Source organism: Tachysurus vachellii, chromosome 6 (genome assembly GCF_030014155.1).
Source record: "Tachysurus vachellii isolate PV-2020 chromosome 6, HZAU_Pvac_v1, whole genome shotgun sequence".
Taxonomy (NCBI): Eukaryota; Metazoa; Chordata; class Actinopteri; order Siluriformes; family Bagridae; genus Tachysurus; species Tachysurus vachellii.
This window is the reverse complement of record NC_083465.1, coordinates 22,697,608-22,717,003: the sequence shown is the minus strand read 5'-3', so window position 1 is coordinate 22,717,003 and position 19,396 is coordinate 22,697,608. Positions and strand designations below refer to the sequence as shown.

The 19,396-nt window shown below is 37.6% G+C and overlaps 1 protein-coding gene across 3 annotated transcripts in view; it reads right to left on the bottom strand.

The window, feature by feature from the left end:
• htt (huntingtin) overlaps nucleotides 1-8,936 on the bottom strand; it is a 46,462-nt gene extending 37,526 nt beyond the window's left edge. For all 3 annotated transcript variants that reach the window (XM_060872909.1, XM_060872911.1, XM_060872912.1), the window contains exons 1-9: nucleotides 8,549-8,936; nucleotides 4,960-5,043; nucleotides 4,282-4,402; nucleotides 4,016-4,075; nucleotides 3,656-3,735; nucleotides 3,126-3,264; nucleotides 1,397-1,538; nucleotides 1,080-1,258; nucleotides 744-948 (exon numbers count right to left, since the gene is read on the bottom strand). In XM_060872909.1, the coding sequence (XP_060728892.1) occupies nucleotides 744-948; nucleotides 1,080-1,258; nucleotides 1,397-1,538; nucleotides 3,126-3,264; nucleotides 3,656-3,735; nucleotides 4,016-4,075; nucleotides 4,282-4,402; nucleotides 4,960-5,043; nucleotides 8,549-8,649 (1,111 nt within the window). In that variant the 5' untranslated portion in view covers nucleotides 8,650-8,936. The remainder of the gene's footprint in view (nucleotides 1-743; nucleotides 949-1,079; nucleotides 1,259-1,396; nucleotides 1,539-3,125; nucleotides 3,265-3,655; nucleotides 3,736-4,015; nucleotides 4,076-4,281; nucleotides 4,403-4,959; nucleotides 5,044-8,548) is intronic.
• Between the last annotated feature and the right edge of the window lie 10,460 nt (nucleotides 8,937-19,396).

Below are 19,396 nucleotides of genomic sequence, written 5' to 3'. Positions count from 1 at the left end.
TGCACGCACCAGTCAGACAGAAAAAAACTCCACAACCAATTTGTCGTTCAAGTTTGGGTCTTCTCGGGTCCGTTTGGTAAAAACGCATTCATTTTAAATTACCCGAGACTCGATGCCGCTATTATTATACCCGACCCGTGTCCGAGGCACACGTGAAACTTTTAGACCCGAACCCGCTCGGGTCTCGGGTCAGGCCTCGGGTTTTCGGATCCAAGTGGACCCGTGAAGACCTCTAGTCTCTAGTGTCGGTTGTTTGTAACAGTCGGAGGTAAAGCAGAACTTTCTGACACAGGAAAGTCTTCAGGATGGAATTCTTTGCTTTCTTTGTAACATGACAAGCTGCATATTTTTTGTCAAATTAACAGCTAACAAAAAAGTAATGATTGTTTATAATCACTCTATAGGAACAGACTTTAATGTAAATATACTGTAAACAGATCTGTGCACTTTTAAAACCAAAAAGATAATAAAATGCAGGGTCAAAGCTGAATAAAACAACACTAGGCAACATCCTGTTACTAATGTGATTACTCATATCAGACTTGGCTGCTACAGGTGAAATGTATTATCTTTTATAAGCTAATTTACTGAATACGTTTATGACCAACTTATATATGATCACTTACAGAGTGCCTGTCCTTAATATCATTTAATAGAAAGCTCATGATGTAATAAAACACCATATTCGAAGGCTCTATATCACAAAGGCAGACATCGATTTCATAAATAACGGAACAAAGTACCAATGAGCTCAACGATGCTCCCGCTGCGTGCACGGCTCTCCATCTCCTCTCTGAAGACACGGGTGTGTGCGATTTTGCCAGGAATTATGAGTGTGTTTAGGAGCTCAGGTGATGGAGTACGGAACAGCTGTTGCAGAAGCTCTAGAGATGCAGTTACCACGTTATGATCACGGTGCTGTGTGTAGTGCAGCGTCAGCTCATACACCTGATTGGAGACACACAACTTGACTAATATAAAGACTGAGGATTTGTGTAAACAGATGTTCAATATACTCTCTAAATGAACAATAACAAACCCATTCACAAAATGAAACACCCTTTATAACGCCATCGTACCTGGACCAGCTGTTCAGGCGTGGGTGAGATGTCAGCTTCTTTTCGCATGACGCCGAAGCTGCCTTTCAGACTAGTGCTGGCATCCTGCTGCTGCAGTAGGGGCATCAGGTAGCGCAGGGTTAACAGCACACCCAAAATAAGGTGGCTTGAATGTTCCTCATCCACTGGCACCACCAGACCTAAGAAAGAACAGAAAACAGAGAAGTGGAGAGAATGTGTTAAGAGAATGAGAAAGGGAAAAATCTCAACGCTGAGATATGTATAGGCATGGATGTTGGAGTAATGTGTGTGTGAGTGTGTGAGTGTGTGTGTCATACCTAGCAGCACGTTAAGGAGCCACGTGTAGAAGTAGTTGGTTCTGCGTGAGTGCTGACAAACGCTGACAGCTGAACTAGCCGCCGTGCGACGGATAGTGGGAGAGCTGGACTTCAGATTTGCCACAAAGGCTTTTAGAAGCACCTACAAATGCACACACAAACACACACACACATGTTCAGTCTCCAAAGAACTGCCCAGCCCCACTTACTAAGCACAGTTTAAAAGGTGTGCATTTACTTTTCCTCATTAACGACACATAAAGTAACAAACGTTTATATCAATTTCAGCGCCGAAATGATCAGCACCCTTGATAAACCTATGTGGAAAAAAAAGGTTAGGGGCAGGAAATTTTTTTTAATACATATCTAAAATGAGATATTCACATTTATTGGTGCCAGCACATTTTTACCAGTATTCTTATAGCAGTAATCTCAATAATGCCTAATCAGAGTAGAGAATACAGAGAAAGGAACAACATCTCTCCAGATCCTCTATGGTCCTAGGTCCTGTCTTATGGACTCCTCTTCAGTTCACTTACAGGTTTTCAGGGGGTTTTGGTCACTAGATCAAATCTTTAGTCTGCAGTCTAGTGTCATTGAATTTTTTTATATGGATTGTATATATTGCATTTCATTTGGATCATTCTGAAAGATCCGACCAGGCAGCTAAGCTTTAGGCAGCTAAGCCTTCATTTAAAATCTCCTGGTGCTTTTGGGGACATCATGATATAATACAAATCATTCACCTCCACCAGCAGGTTTTAGCAAACTCCAGGAACGTATGCTTGTGTTTAAAACAAAGACATGGCTTATACTGTGTGTGGAGGCAAAATACACTTGCATCCTCCTCCAGGCAGGTTCATACAAGCTCCAGCTCTTCTTCATTTAGTTCCCTGACAGCAGTTCTGGGCATTTTCATGCCACAAACTTTACAGCCATTGACTGATTTATGACGCCTTTTCATTTCCCTATTCTCTAATCCCTTCCACTGCGATGATTAACTAGCCTCTGTTCACTCATTTTTATTTCTACTCATGCCTATAAATCTATTTTTATAAGATTTATATTTCGACCAAAAGGTGAGACGTATTTTAAGTGTCCGTCTAATTCATCACAAATATAATGAGAATCTCTTACGAAATAACACCAATATTATGGGATAAATCCTTCACAACTCTAAATGGAAAGTGCTAGGTAAAGTGTGTGAATGAGTAAGACAGAGCAAGAGAGAGTCAGTAGGAGGAGGGAGAGAGGGGAGAGAGGGAAGAGTGGGAGAGAAGGAGATCATGGATAACTGAATGAGTCACGCTCCACATTTAGAATATGATGTCACCCTCATGAGCTCATGCCTGGAATCTGAGACGGCCAAGACGCCAACCACGCTGAAGCCAAAAAACATATTAGATCCCCAGCTGATCCCCTGCATTACAGTCACAAGCTCACATGTCTATTACACACATTTCAGTGGATACTAAAAGGGCTAGCTATTAAGCTGAAGCTCCATTGTGAGTCTGGAATTGTGGAGAAGAACTTGCTCAGAAAATTCCAAGCACTTCGACTGCCTTTAAAAAAAAAGCATACAGAATGCAATGCTACATGATACTGTAAATAAAAACTCCTGATTTCTGAGCTGAGGAGCTTTTAAGACAAAAAAAAGTACTCACTATGAAAAACAATAACATCAGTATAAATCATTTTGTTCTTCACTAGAGTTAGAGAGGTATTGGACCTTGATCTCGGTGTCGTTGGCAAAGTTCCCAAGGGCTGCCATGATTTTAGGGATGGAGGAAGCCAGAGTTTCCTGCACCGTCTCCTCTTGGCGCTTAGTGATCCGTGTCAGGCAGGGCAGCAGGTTCACCAGATACGGCCTGAGACAAGAGAGTACAAAGACGCCAAATACGTACAAATATGTATTTACATGTTATAGAAATCTACTCACGAACTTACAAAGTACTGGCAGTAAATTCAAGACGATTAACATAAAATAAAGCAAATTCCACATTATTCGGAGGAGCTTGCAATTTTTAAAGAATTACTGCAGAATTGGGTCAAGGCACATCATGCGCCGTCATCACAAGACATTCAAAAATCTCCACAAATTTTGAGCAAACGGGTGCAAAGTCAGGCATTTTTCCACAGCAAACACAAAATACTCTAGAGCAATTCCAGAGGACACATTAATATCTAGAGGACACATTAATCATCTGCAGCCAATTTTACATAGGTACATAAAAACAAAGTGCAACCTGATTGTCGTACCTGCATTTCTGCGGACGCACGAGATGAGCGAGCTCAGCAAACCTCCACAGCGCCGCCCGCAGGCTCCGAGAGGCACCGTTCTGGAAGAAAAAAAAAAAAACAGACAGAAGAATGTGAAGTTCATAACATTTGAATGCATTTCCAGCCTTCCACTAAAAAAACAATGTTAAACATAGCTTAGAAGTTCAAACAAACAATATTAATATGCACTGGATATGCAACAGGGTCCACAAATATTTCTAATATTTTAACATACAATCAGTGAAAAACAAAAACCATATCATTAACCGTTATCTTTCATAAAGGTGATGAACAATGAACATGGGATCCATTTTACTGAGGTGAAAACATCTACTGTACCTTTTTAATCTCTTTATAAAGCTCAAGCTGCAATCGAGGCAAGTTGGAATCCATCAATGCCTGTTGAGAGAATGCAGTGAATGAAGATATTTTTCTTCATTCTGCTTTATTTCATATCGATAGGTTTTCAAAAAATAAATAAATAAATGCATAAAAAAAAGGAAGGAAGGAATCCAATCATTAAATAAGACATCTGCTTAAAAGAAAAAAGAAAAAAGAAAAAATAAAGCACAGACTTCAGGAAATAGAAGCATGGAAGAACTCACTTTAATGATTTTATTCAGACACTCATCTGCAACCATCCTGACGTCGGACTCTTTGTCATCGCTGCACAGCAGGAACATTTCCATTGCGATTCCCAGAAGTTTCTGGAACTCTGGCGAAGTCCTGGTGCCAGAGCCGTCGTACGTGAGAGAGACATAATCGGAATCAGAATCTCTTTAACGGTCAGTATGATGTAGATACGTTAATCTGACTTGGTCTTTTTCATGGCTTGGTACAAGTGGAATAAGTGTTTTCTTAGGAAGAGTTGCTAAGCTTGTAGTGAATTGATACACTTCTGAATTTTCATACAGCACCATGCTGTCTGTCATCATACGGAGGATATTAATGTCTGCTGAGCTGCCCTTTAACCAGCATGGCATTTTAATCCATCTTAAACTGAGCCCCAGAATAAATCAGCCGTTCATATTCACATATACATATATTAATATCCTAAAATGTTCAATCAGGTAAGATAAGACATGATAAGATGATAAGATTCTTCCCTCCTTCAGTATTAAAGACACAAGGAATTAAGTGTCTGGTTCGGATCTCCAAACTCCTCAGTGACAAACTCAAACATAGGTGCAAGATTATTCTGTCTTGCTGTGTTACTAAAGGTGGCAGAACGGGTGCCAGTTAACTAGAAACTAAAATGCAGCGGTTGGGAGATTGCCTCCTACCTCAGAGACTGTGCTACGATGTTCTCACATATCGTCAAACAATGAGTCACTCGGTCCTTTTTGGTTGTTGCAAGATCTTTTTTCCTGAAGAGAAAAATGAAAAGCACTTAAAGCTTACTGCAGCAATCTAAAAACATATGAGGGGACCAAACGTTTTACATCGTTTTACTTTTACTGTATACGCTTATACGTTATTTTATACATTAAAGAAGTTAAACGTTGCTATTCAATGGTCCTTAAAGTCAAAATAAATTTCTAGTAATGAAATAGTGATCAGTAATTTCTCTGTAGTTTCCTCAAATCGCCCAATGTTAGATTTAAAAAAAATTTCAATTAAATGATCATATGTTCTCTTTATTCACATTGAGAATGTTATAAAAACAATATATGATGTATAATGTGCTGCAAACATCCAGGTTTGTATGGAAAATAACACTGCAGTAAGGCGCTTATCCTATGTTAATTTATGAGCGTGATAGAGACGATGTGTGAAATGTTTTTTGAAACATCATCCAGAGACACCGAACCTAAAGGGAGAGCATTATTTCTGTATAACAGCATGGCTCAGTCAGTAGACCTGGCAGTAACAAAGTTTAAGATTATATTGAGCTGTTGCGTCTAAAATGTTATTGTTCTATAGTCTAGGAGTCTAAACTAATAACAAATATAATTTTCATATTTTCACATTTATAGAAGGAGTCTTGAGTTTAAGCGCTTTCTAAGAGTCTAATTGTCCCAGCTCTGGAAATTCTTAAAGACAGAGGAGTTTCTGTTTTCTGTTCTTCAGTAAGACGAGAAAGGGAGAGGGAGAGATGTGGAATTATCTTGTATCTCATGCATGTGACAACATTAAATCTAAAGATAAACCATTAAAATGAAGACTGAAATCAACATCAAATCAATCTGGTATAAGCAAAACAACACCCTTAAGACCATGAAGTTATATTAAAATAATGCACTTGTGTTTGGATTAGATTCATATAACAGTATGATCTGTTGTGTGTTCTTCTTGTAATTTCACCTAATACACTGTTAAGCATTTATTACATGTGTATAAGAGATGAAAATTCAGTAGGCTGCTGTACAGACATGCTCTGAAATAATATGCAGACCTGCTAAGAAAGCTCACTGATATCAATTAATCAGTGTAAAAAAATCAGTCCCAGGCTCGAGCACAGTACATTGATAAACATTAAACACTCCTAATCAGTAGGTTAAATCATGGCAAAATGTCTGCTTTATGAAAACAGATATCATGAAAATGCACTTATTTGAGCAAAGAACCACACGCCGCATGAGTCTAAACATGGACATAAACTATGACGTGCAAATCATGTTTAAAATAAAACCCACAGTCAGAAATCTGATCACTCTGTGACACTTAGCAAAGTGACACTTACTAAGATTTTATGTAATTTTGAGTTCCTACTGTGGTCTCCTCAGCACAGCAGGTGTGGTGTGGTGTGAGATGTGATGTGGTGTGATGCGAGACATGATGTGAGATGTGATGTGGTGTTGTGTGGTGTGGTGTGATGTGAGATGTGATGTGGTGTGATGCGAGATGTGATGTGGTGTGGTGTGATGTGGTGTGGTATGAGATGTGATGTGGTGTGATGCGAGATGTGAGATGTTATGACATGTTATGTGATGAGATGTGATACGAGGTGTGATGGGATGTGATGGGATGATATATGAGGTGTTATGAGATGAGATGTGATGAGATGAGATATGATGAGATGTGATGTGATGAGATGAGATATGATGAGATGTGATGTGATGAGATGAGATATGAGGTGTGATGAGATATGAGGTGTGATGAGATGAGATATGAGATGTTATGAGATGAGATATGATATGCTATGAGATGAGATGTGATGTGATGAGATGAGATATGAGATGTGATGAGGTATGAGATGTGATGAGATATGATATGCTATGAGATGAGATGTGATGAGATGTGATGAGATATGAGATGTGATGTGATGAGATATGAGATGTGATGTGATGAGATATGAGATGTGATGAGATGTGATGAGATATGAGATGTGATGTGATGAGATATGAGATGTGATGAGATATGCTGAGATGTGATGAGATGTGATGAGATATGAAATGCGATGTGATGAGATATATGATGTGATGAGATGAGATATGAGGTGTGATGTGATGAGATATGTGATGTGATGAGATATGAGATGTGATGTGATGAGATGTGATGTGATGAGATATGAGATGTGATGTGATGAGATATGCTGAGATGTGATGAGATGAGATATGAGATGCGATGTGATGAGATATATGATGTGATGTGATGAGATATGTGATGTGATGAGATATGAGATGTGATGTGATGAGATATGCTGAGATGTGATGAGATGAGATATGAGATGCGATGTGATGAGATATATGATGTGATGTGATGAGATATGTGATGTGATGAGATATGTGATGTGATGAGATGTGAGGTGTGATGAGATATACACTTATACACTGTATATACAAGTATTTGCTTTAGATCAATCAACATAGACATATTTGCTTGTTAAATCTATAACACGGACTGAGCCAAGTCATTTAAATAACCTAATTAAAAGTTATAGCTCTATATACATGCAACTTCTCATAACGACGTACGAGTGTGGGAAGAGGTGTTGGGGGCGTGTCTATAGAAGGACAGAGGTGTTGGGGCGTGTCTATAGAAGGACAGAGGTGTTGGGGCGTGTCTATAGAAGGACAGAGGTGTTGGGGGCGTGTCTATAGAAGGACAGAGGTGTTGGGGCGTGTCTATAGAAGGACAGAGGTGTTGGGGGCGTGTCTATAGAAGGACAGAGGTGTTGGGGGCGTGTCTATAGAAGGACAGAGGTGTTGGGGGCGTGTCTACAGACGGATAGAGGTGTTGGGGGCATGTCTACAGACGGATAGAGGTGTTGGGGGCGTGTCTATAGAAGGACAGAGGTGTTGGGGGCGTGTCTATAGAAGGACAGAGGTGTTGGGGGCGTGTCTATAGAAGGACAGAGGTGTTGGGGGCGTGTCTATAGAATGACAGACAGGAGAATAATACAAATCAAATCCAAAACAAACAATTTCCAAACAGCGTTTTTCTAATCTTTTCGTTATTTGAAAAGTTGTTCTGACTCAATGGCTTAAACTATCATTACTAATCATCAAGTTAATCGTGATAGTATGAAATTAAAAATATGGACTATTGCACTTTTAAATAGATTTTACATCTTGCAAGATGTTGATGCAAAATATGAAATGTCAAACATCTGGAATATATCAGTAGGTCCTGGTCCTTATTTTCCCCTGCTCTAGTCCACACATCTCATAACGCTGTCAAATGAGTGCTTTATCTGGTTAACTGTGTGTATGCGTGTGTGTGTGTGTGTGTGTGTGAGAGAGAGAGAGAGAGAGAGAGAGAGAGAGAGAGATTTAATGTTATAACGTTATTTCTGGAGCAGAATTACAAGCCACAGAGCTATAAGTGTCATGTAAACACAGCTAGGATAAGCTAGCGATGTCAACACTTTAGCCAACTAGCTAGCAATATAAATTTTATGCTTGGTGAAAATCTAAAATATTTACTTACTGTTTTTGAACAAGTTCCTCTGCAGACAGCGGGCCTTGCTGTTGTTGCTGGAATGATTTAAGCGACTCGAAAGCTTTCATTAATTTCTCCATAGTGGCCATTTTTTAGACCGTTAGCTTAGCTAGCCAGGGGAATAAATCGCTAGCTAGCGGATGTTTACAAATTTCGGATTAGCCAGTTTGCTTAGCAACAAGTCGCGCGAGGTCAGAATGATATACCGCAAATAATTAGGGATAACACGGAAAAGGTCAACGTGACTGTCCGCTGTAAACTCCACAGGCTCTAGGAGATCACCAAAGATCCGAACAAAATGAACGGCACGCAGGTGATCCATCGGGTTCTGACATCTGCCATTTTTGAACCAGCTTCGGGCAAGAAACAATGTAGAAGAAACTTCCGGGTTACTAAACACTCATCAAAATACAAGTCTCCAGGCTGCAAGGAGAAGGAAGAAAGGAAAGAAGGAAAGAAGGAAGGAAGGAAGAAAGAAAGAAAGAAAGAAAGAAAGAAAGAAAGAAAGAAAGAAAGAAAGAAAGAAAGAAAGAGAAAAAAGGAAGGAAGGAAGGAAGGAAGGAAAGAAAAATAAATAAAGAAATAAAGAAAGGAAGGAAGAAAGGAAAAAGAAAGAATGAAAGAATGAAAGAAAGAAAGAAAGAAAGGAAGGAAGGAAGAAAGGAAGGAAGAAAAAAGAAAGAAAGAAAGAAAAAAGGAAGGAATGACGGAAGGAAAGGGGGGAGAGCGAGAGAGACAGAGAGGGAGAAAGAGGGAGAGAGATGGGGAGAAAGAGAGAGAGAGAGAGAGAGAGAGAGAGAGAGAGAGAGAAGGAGGGAGGGAGGGAGGGAGAGAGAGAAAGGGAGGGAGTGAGAGGGGGGAGAGTTTGGGGAGAAAGAGAGAGAGAGGGAGGGAGAGAGAGAGAGAGAGAGAGAGAGAGAGGGAGGGAGAGAGAGAGAGAGAGAGAGAGAGAGGGAGGGAGAGAGAGAGTAAGTAAGTATAACATACAGATTAGCTTAAAAAGTAGTTCATGAGTTCATGCATACCTGTATGTAAAGCACTTTTTACTTTGCTGAACACAATTTAAATTACTACATAAACAGACATTCATATTCATTCTTTGAATTTCAATAACCACTTTTCTTCTGTGGTAGGGTCACGTAGTCAATCCATAGAATCCAGAGGGACTAAAAAAAACACAGAGAAGCTCATGCAAACACAGAAAGATGACATTCAAAGAAATATTCACAAAGTAACGCTAACTGGCCTCAAACCCAGGACCTTAGACCTGTGAGTTGCCATTAAATGCTGTATAACCCTTCCACCAAACTCTGTATTCAAAGTGAAATGTAAGTCAGCAGTTATTTTTATACGTTGTCCAATAATATATTATTACTAAATATTATATGAAAACTCACTTTGTCTATTTTCAGCATTGGTGGAATCCCCACACCTATTACAGTAAACATTATTAAATCTACATTTACGGTAGAACAGAATGGAGACAAAAGTGAAATTAAATTGATAAACTCTTCAGAATTCATTTCCATCGTGTGTTATTTCTGTTCTGCATAAAGACAATCATGCAATGTATGAAGACATGGAACAATAAGCTATTTCTGAATATTTCAAAGTCAGTTTAAATAATGCTAAAGGAAATGGGCCTTCAAAAATGGAAAGGCAAGTCTTCTAAAATATGAACTATTCAGTGAAAATGAAAGGCACACTTATTTCAAAGTTGGCACAGTTATTTCATTATAAGCACACATTATTGTTTTTCCTGTGCTCATGCAACGAGTTGTAACAACAATAACTGAAAGGATTTAACATGGCTATAATTTGCAGCTACATTTGATTGAACAAAAAGTTTGAATCTAGAAAATTCAAACTGAAATACAGAAGAAAGATATAGATATATAAATGATCTGTTTATGTAAAACATATACATAATACATAATATACAAAATACCAAGCTGTCAGACTTACGCATATGAAGCACATTGGCTGTTCATTAACTGTGACTTGTACCTAACTATTGTTTTTGCTGTAAAACGGAATATTTAATATTCAAGATAGTAAGAACAGGATAGGATCAAACTTGGAAACAAGAGTCCAATGTCCAATAGGTGGCATCCTATTCCATGCAGCAAAATAATACCTATTGTATATTACCTTCAGTACAGCAAGCCTTATGTATATTATGTATATTTCATAACAAGGAAATAAAACAGGACAAATGTCACCAGAATTAATTAACTTTAATTGGGTTCAGAGGGTAGCGTTGCCATATCAACCAACTTCACACTGACCTGGAAAATGCAGATAGTGAAGTTAAATGAATGGCTGAATAAATAAATAAACTGAACATGACATGTCAAGAGTAACATTTGATTACATGTTGGAGATTCAGGTTAGGTGGTTCCTAACTCAAGTGGGATTTTATTATAAGTGCAGCTAAATGGATTCACAATGGAAACTTAGAAAATCATTTTTGCCTAATTTGAGTCTAAAATATTGTTATCTACATTTGTACAGTAAATGATTAAGATATCGTAGGCTGTCACCATTTATATCTACACCGGCCAGTCTTTTACTGTTTTAATGCATTAAATTGTTCTCACTGCCCCAGGTAATCTCTGAAATCATTAGCATGATGTTTGAACACAATTCTTATTTCTGATGGTATTAATTCATAGACATCAACATTGCACTTCTACAAAAATCACTCAGTGTGTATGATTGCAACATTTGCACATATTCTTCACAATTTGCATACAATGAATACAATGAGTTTTGCGAATTTCTTGCGTTTTTATTATTGCATTGGTGTTTGGCAATAAAAAATCTTTTAAGCATTTATTTCCTTTTCTTTATTCTCCAGTCCTTCTCAAGTTTGAAGAACACCACAAAATGAATATTTAATTTGTGTCTTTTTTTCTATACTTTTGTCTTGCATTAATCTGAAAAGGTGGCTAAGCAATTCTGAAAATGCATTTGATGAAATGCAAATAATTTACCATCCTGAGAAATGAATGTGTTTTCTTTTCCTTGATGTTTTCAATGAGATATCGTCATTATGGCTAGTGGTTTCTATGCCACTTATTGTTGTCTAGCTGTATGTCCCTTGAATTCTGCAATGTATCTGGGAAAGTGAAATTCATTTTTAATCATTCGATAAACAAGTAAACCACAAGCAACACAAGCAGAATATGTAGATTTGTTCCCCAAATATAGACATAAATATTCTTCAAAATGTGGTCAGACTAGAGCTTCTTAATTAAAAGCTTACATTTAAAAGATCTTAGTAGTTTGGTGAGGACAGTGTATTTGTGTCTATTCTCTTATATATATACTGTATCGTAAAATGTGAATAATTTCGAATTTCTGACTTCTTCAGTTGTGTTGGCCATCCTTTATGATTTCTTTCCTGCAGAGGCAAAAAAGCAAAAAGTAACGAAATACAAGAAAAAAATGATGGCATCCTACAATATGTAAAAAGTCAAAACAATATTTGTCCATATAAATGATCAGGATAAGACAAATACTGGGTAGGACTCCTCTTTGTATTCAGAAGAGCTGCAATTTTTCATGCCATGGATTCCACAAGATGTTGGAAATTTTACTTTCTACTTTCTGCTACATGATTACATGATAATTGGTGCAGATTTGTCAGCTGCAAATTATTTCTGTGAATCTCCCAAAAAGTACAGTTCCATTTACAAATAAAGTTTGCTATGACTTGTGCTTTATTTCGTTACTGATTGGAATGCTGAAAGTAGCCATTATAAGATGGTTAAATTGTGGCCATAAGAAAATGTGAACATTAACCAATGTTCTTGACCCATAATAAACCTTGCTTCCCTTCACCCGAGGCTCACATCACAAGGATACCATCTTTACAAAATTGCGACCTTAAGTACCTGATCGTGCCCTTCAGCCTGACCATTTCTCTAGGCTCTGGTGATTAACATTCTTAGGAACTTCCTTGAATACTGTATTTATGTGTATCTTCACAACATCCTAATCTTCTCATGCTGTACACACCCTCCACATCTATCAGGTCCTTCAATGGCTGCTGGAGGATCACTTATTTGTAAAATTAGAGAAGTGTGAGTTACATTAGTTAGCTTAATGAGGTACATGATGATAAGGAGGGCAATTGGGAAAAGACAAACCCCCAAAAGATCCAGACAGAGTGACTCAGACACTCGAATATGAAGCAGCCTTTTTGCTCATTCCCACTGTCACTTAATAGATCACATTTTGGCCCTGGCGCGGATCACCCAGACATTTCTGGATAATTTACTGGAGTGAGGAAATGCTTGTGTGTGTGGGTGGGTGCTTACAAAGTTACTAAGGTTACCAAGTGCAGCTCCAGACCAGAAATTTCCCTCTTCTCTTGATGAATGATTTCCACTGAATGCAACTACTGGCCCGAGAAGACTGAAATCAAATTGTCATGTTGGGACAAAATATTTCAGCCTATATCCAAACTGTCAAGTAGCCAAACTCTCATTAGGCCTTGCGAACTATGTTCCTGGTTCTTCCAGCTGGTTTACCATTATGTACAGTCCTGGTTCCAAGAATGTCAAGCCCAATGACTTTCCTGTCAATTTGAAGAAATACTCTCAAACTCTAAGGCTTCTTATTGTTGTTTTTGTGTTTGTCTTTTAGGGTTTTTACCTCCTGACAAATGAGTAGTAACCGGAGGGTGGGGGGTGGGTTGTACTATCATGGTCCATGCATAGCCTTCGGTGGTTTTCCTTTTTCCTTGAGTTTTCCTATTTTCACATTGTGTTTCCTGTATTTGTCTCTACCTTGCTTCAAATTTAGTTGGGATCAGAGGGTACCAGGAAAAAGCAGATACTGAAGTTGAATGGATGCCTGAATGAATAAATAAACTGAGCATGACATGTGAAAAGTAACATCTGATTACATTTTGTAGATTCAGGTTAGGTTGTTCCTAACTGAAGTAGACTGATATTATAAGTGCAGCTAAATGGATTCACATTATAAACAAAAAAAATCTAAAGTTGTTTTTCCCTTATTAGAGCCCAAAATATTCATATCTTCTTCTTCTTCTTCTTCTTCTTCTTCTTCTTCTTCTTCTTCTTCTTCTTCTACTTTTAGCTTTACCCATTAGGGGTCATCACAGCAAATCATCTGCTTCTACCTAACTCTATCCTCAGCATCCTCTACTCTCACACCAATTACCTTCATGTCCTAATTAAACCCATCCATATAGTATCTCCACTTTGGCCTTCCTCTTGACCTCTTACCTGGCAGCTCCATTTCCAACATCCTTCTACCAATATAATCATCTCCCTCCTCTGGACATGTCCAAACCATCTCAATCTAGCCTCTCTGACCTTGTCCCCAAAGCATCCAACCTGAGCTGTCCCTCTGATGTCTCATTCTTAATCCTGTCCATCCTTGTCACCTCAACATCCTCATCCTAAAGAGAACCTCAACATCCTCATCCCAGCTACCTCCATCTCTGCCTCGTGTATTTTCCTCACTGCAACAGTCTCTAACCCATACAGCATATCTGGTCTCACTACTGTCTTGTACACCTTTCCTTTGATTCCTTGGACACTCTTCTGTCACACAACACTTTGACACTTTTCTCCACCCACTCCGACCCGCCTGCACTCATCTCTTCACCTCTTTTCCACACTCCCTGTCGCACTGGACGGTTGACCCCAAATACTTAAACTCCTGTACTTTCTTTACCTCAGCCCCCGTAACGTTACTGTTCTACTTTCCTCCCTCTCGTTCATACACATGTATTCTGTCTTACTATAACTGACTTTCATTCCTCTTCTTTCCAGAGCAGACCTCCACCTTTCCAGGTCTTCCTCCACCCGCTCTCTATTCTCACTACACATTACAATGTCATCCGCAAGCATCATTGTTCACTGCAATTCCTGTCTGACTTCTTTTGTCCATCACCACAGCAAACAAGAAGTGACTCAAAGCCGATCCTTGATGTAGCCCCACCTCCACCTTGAACTCCTTTGTCTGACCTACAGCACATCTCATTGCTGTCATACTCTCCTCATACATATCCTGAACTACTCTGATGTACTTTTCTTCCACTCCTGACATCCTCATACGGTACCATAGCTCCTCTCTTTGCACCCTCTCATACACTTTCTCTAAATACACAAAGATGCAGAGCAGCTCCTTCTGACCATCTCTGTACTTCTCCATTACATTCTCAGAGCAAAAACTGCATCCGTAGTGCTCTTTGTGGGCCATACTGCCATAAAGTCATATAAAGCCATATTGCTGCATACCACCGCTGATATTAATATCTACATATGTAAATAATTAAGATATTTATAGTTACACCATTACATCATTTACATCTACACCACCAGTCCTTAAATGTTTTTTTGCTTTAAATTTTTTTCTCTGCCCCAGGTAATCTCTGAAATCAAGGGTTAATTACACCACCATGTTAACATTTTGTGCAATCTGTGTGCATCAAGAAACATTAAAAATGTCCTCTTACAACTCCCAACCAGAGCACCTAATTTTTCTTCCCCTCTAGGTTGTATTTGTCCCTGGGCATGGCGCTTCACTCTGCAACTCCTTCCACAACCACAACCACAGTTCCCCAGTCACTCTTTGTTAGATTGTCCCATCTGCCAGTACAGTACCAGAACTAACACCATGTTTGTGTCTTTTTCTCAGTGTATTCCAATTTCTTTTTTGCCTTAGATTTACATGTCAACCTGCTTGCCTGCTGCCTACACCACTCTACTGAAAGTTTCCTTATGTTTTTATCCACAACGGTCACCGTACAAGTCCCTGGGTACGTTACTGTCAAAACAATAACCAAGTGCAACAATATAGACATTTGATTACTCTTTAGTCATTACTACTACTTGAGCTGGTGTTATAAAAAATTACCCACCTTCTGACCAATTATAAACATATATATATATATATATATATATATATATATATATATATATATATATATATATATATATAAAACAAATCTTACCATTGGCAATATGGATGTGCTGCAGAGACCGGAGTCTTTCTGTAAAATGCAGATAATTTCAAAGCAACAAAGGTGGATTACATTTGCTTATCAAATACTGTTGTTCAATTTGTTTTTATTGTAATCAGGTGTAATTGATGCTTCTCATACTGATTACACTAAAGACTCAAAAGGCAAATTATTATTTCGTGACGGCAAACCATAACGTGTTTACTTCAACAGTTAATAAAAACAATTTGCTCTGACCCATCAGGGAAATCATTGTTATGTAATGAGTAAAGTGTTTGAATAGGTATGAATGAGCATGTGAATATATGGGCATGGTGCCCTGGATGGATTGTTGTACCATCCCAAATGAGAAGATGAATAGGCTACTTGGCATAAACATGAAACATGAATAAATACTCTGGTGAGTTCTGGGCAAAGCCGTAGGTGTAAAAAAAAGTGATGATATCATGTAAGTGAGCCAAAGTTGATCCATTGCTCACCTTTGTAGCTGTTACACAATTGTGTGACAGAACACACACTGCCTTAATTAGCTTCCTCAGAGTTGTTATTCAACATGGTAGTTAAAATGGGAACTTCAACAACTGCTTTCTTGTTAGTACAGCTACTGTGTTTCTGGTATGTTCACTACACTCACAAAAATGATACTTTACACTATGTGTCTTCAACAGCTTCTGGAAATCCAGTGTCAGTTATGGTCATTGGTAAGAATACATGCAAAGGTTTTAATCTGTATGTTTTTTTGTGATTTATGGCATAGATGCAAGGAGGTGTAGAGAATTGTATTATGCATTTAATTTTATATTTTGAAGTGCTCTGAGTCAGTGACTGAGTCAATGAGGCTTATGACTGAGTCAGTGAGGCTCACTTTAAGTAAGCAGAGGTAATAATTTTTATTTGCATAAAAGTCAGTCCTCAAGATAAAAAATGCTGCAAATTAGAATGCTCTCTCACCAATGTCCTCTAATTATCAAATATCATTCATTCATTCATTCACTTTCTACCGCTTATCCGAACTATATCAAATATCATTATATTGTAATTTAAGTAATTACTATGCTTTTATTAACCATAATAAACCACCACCTTAGGACAACGGATGAAATTTAGCTATTGTGCTAATTCCGGCATATTTACACTGATGCTTATTGCTGATTTGTTGATTAATGTGCACTGTCCTAATTTAAAAAAAATAAAAATAAAAAATAAGACAGGAAAGATTTAGACTGAGGAGTCTGGAGGAGTCTCCAATGATCATTAGTACACAAGTAAATAAAATCAGTAAACAAAAAGTTTTCTTATTAATTTATTTTTGGTACATATAGATGTTCTTAAGAATATAGATACTTTCAGAACCACTTTTTTCAGTTATTGCATGAAACATTTGTAATGGTTCAACATGCCATTCTAACATTACTTTATATACTACATACAATTACATTATACAGCTCATTAAAAAAACTAAAAGGGCACTATAATTACATTTTAAGCTGATTTTCCTTCTGAAATATGTTGAATTTCCTTTTGAATATTTCAGCTGTTAAATATATAAACTTTTAAGTAATAAAGTAAACAATATTACATTGAAGCAATAACCCAAGTATTTGCACAAGATAAGATAAGAAAGCAACAACAAAAACAACACATTGGTAGTGTTTCATTACCTCTTTACAAGTGCAGGTATTGGCTTTGCTTCATTAGGCCTAACTGAGTATGTTTAATGCTTAACCTAACTAGATAATCATTGGATAATGATCGCCCTCAAAACTACTTTTCTTTCTTGAACATTTTAATCTCACAATTAATTAGTTCTCCCAATTCCACTCAGGATGTTAATGTAATTTCCTTTTGATTCTTTGAACATTTTTGTTGACATACCTTGTACATTTTCATCAACGGTGTAATAATCACACCGAAAATATTTACAGAAATCAGAAAAGGAACAATATCACACGCAAGCAATAACGGATCTATCTGAGTACGAGTAAACTCAATAAGTAATGCCTGAGGAAGGTAGGTGAATATGATTAAAAGCAGAGCTGAGAATATAGTATTAAAGGCATTTCTCTTCTGTTGGTTTCCTCCCTCTCTACCAGTCTGCTTTGTGACATGTGTATCTCCTGGTCCTGGGTTTTTCAGAGCACACAACACAGACACACAGCAGAACAAAATCACAGCCATTGCTATGACAAACACAGAAGTATAAATATAGTCAGGGAAAAACATTGTCTTAAACTCATAAATGCCGTATGCAAAAGACATCAGCCAAGCTAATACAACTGCTCCAATTCTGTACTTTATACCCTTATATCTTAAGAATGTTACTGGATGAATCACAGCCAAGTATTGTTCAATACAAATGCAGACTTGTAACAGTGGCCTTCCAGTCCAGGACAGACCAAATAAGAAATATACTATAATCCACATAGTGTCAGTACTATAAACAAGCGTGGTCAATACTTCTATACCACATTCTATAGAATAGATGATCTCTATAACAATGTGATTTAGAAAAAACACCTGAGTGTCTTTGATTTTCTTTTCAGTAGAAAAATAGTACCAGAGACACCACAAATGGGCTGGAGTACCGACTACGAAGCAAATGCCCATGATCGTGTAGAGAAAAACATATCCAAAATGAATTTCTTTAAAACAATCCTGATACAGTTCATAAGTGGAGTTCGTGAATTGTTCAGACGTATTAGCCATTCTCTGTTAACTCAATTCTGCAAAGGGAAAGAAAAAAAAAGTGTGAAATTACTACATGAAAAAGCTTTGTGATAAAGCCCTTTTACAGAAACTAAAATTAAGCATTCATATTTAAAATACAAATAACAATTTAAAAAATAATGAGAAAAACAGTAACCCAAAAAAATTTCAGTATGTTTTCTGTGCTACATTTTTGCCTCAACATTTCAAACGTTAGCAGATACAGAAAAAAGACAACTTTCAAAATTAAACATTTACCTTAATCTGTGTATTATTTCATATACACTGCATATATATTATTGCAGAATAAATGAAAATATAAAGCATTTTTTTATCCCCAGCTATTTAGCATTTGCAGCATGTAAGAAATAAAAAGTTTTACCTGTGGACTGATGCGAAATGCCTCGCAAAATAGTACGATTTCAAAGCAATTGAATCAGATCACATATACAATTCAAATAATGCTCTTTTTAAGCACTAGCACAACTTAATGTTAAAAAGATTATATTTTATATGTCAAGCAATGTTGAAATATTCTCGTAGCAAATCTTGGTCCGCTTCTCCAGGCAGAATATATTAAGCTCCTTTATATTCTTAAGTATATGCTGCTCAATAGGGTTCAGATATGATGACTGACAAGGCTGTCAATGCTGTCATATGACATATCATTTTTCATTCTCATCAAAACGTGTGTAATGCCCTGTGGATAAGGTGTCGTCCTAGACAAGGCCACTCCCTTCAGGATAGAAAGGTTTCATTATCAGATAAGCATGAACAATCAGAAGAATTTTGATTGAGGAGTGTCATTCTCAGATTTTATCATCTCTACACTGGCTATCTGTTAAGTTTAGAATTGATTACAAACTTCTGCTACTCACGTATAAGCCTCTGAATGGTTTAGCTTCCATGTATCTAACTAGTCTTCTAACACGTTACAATCCTTCACGCTCTCTGAGATCACAAAACTCATGACTTCTGGTAGTTCCAAGAATATCAAAGTCTACTAAAGGCGGTAGAGCGTTTTCATATTTAGCTCCCAATCTTTGTAATAGTCTTCCTGATAGTGTTCGGGGCTCAGACACACTTTCCCAGTTTAAATGTAGATTAAAAATCTAATCTCATCTCTT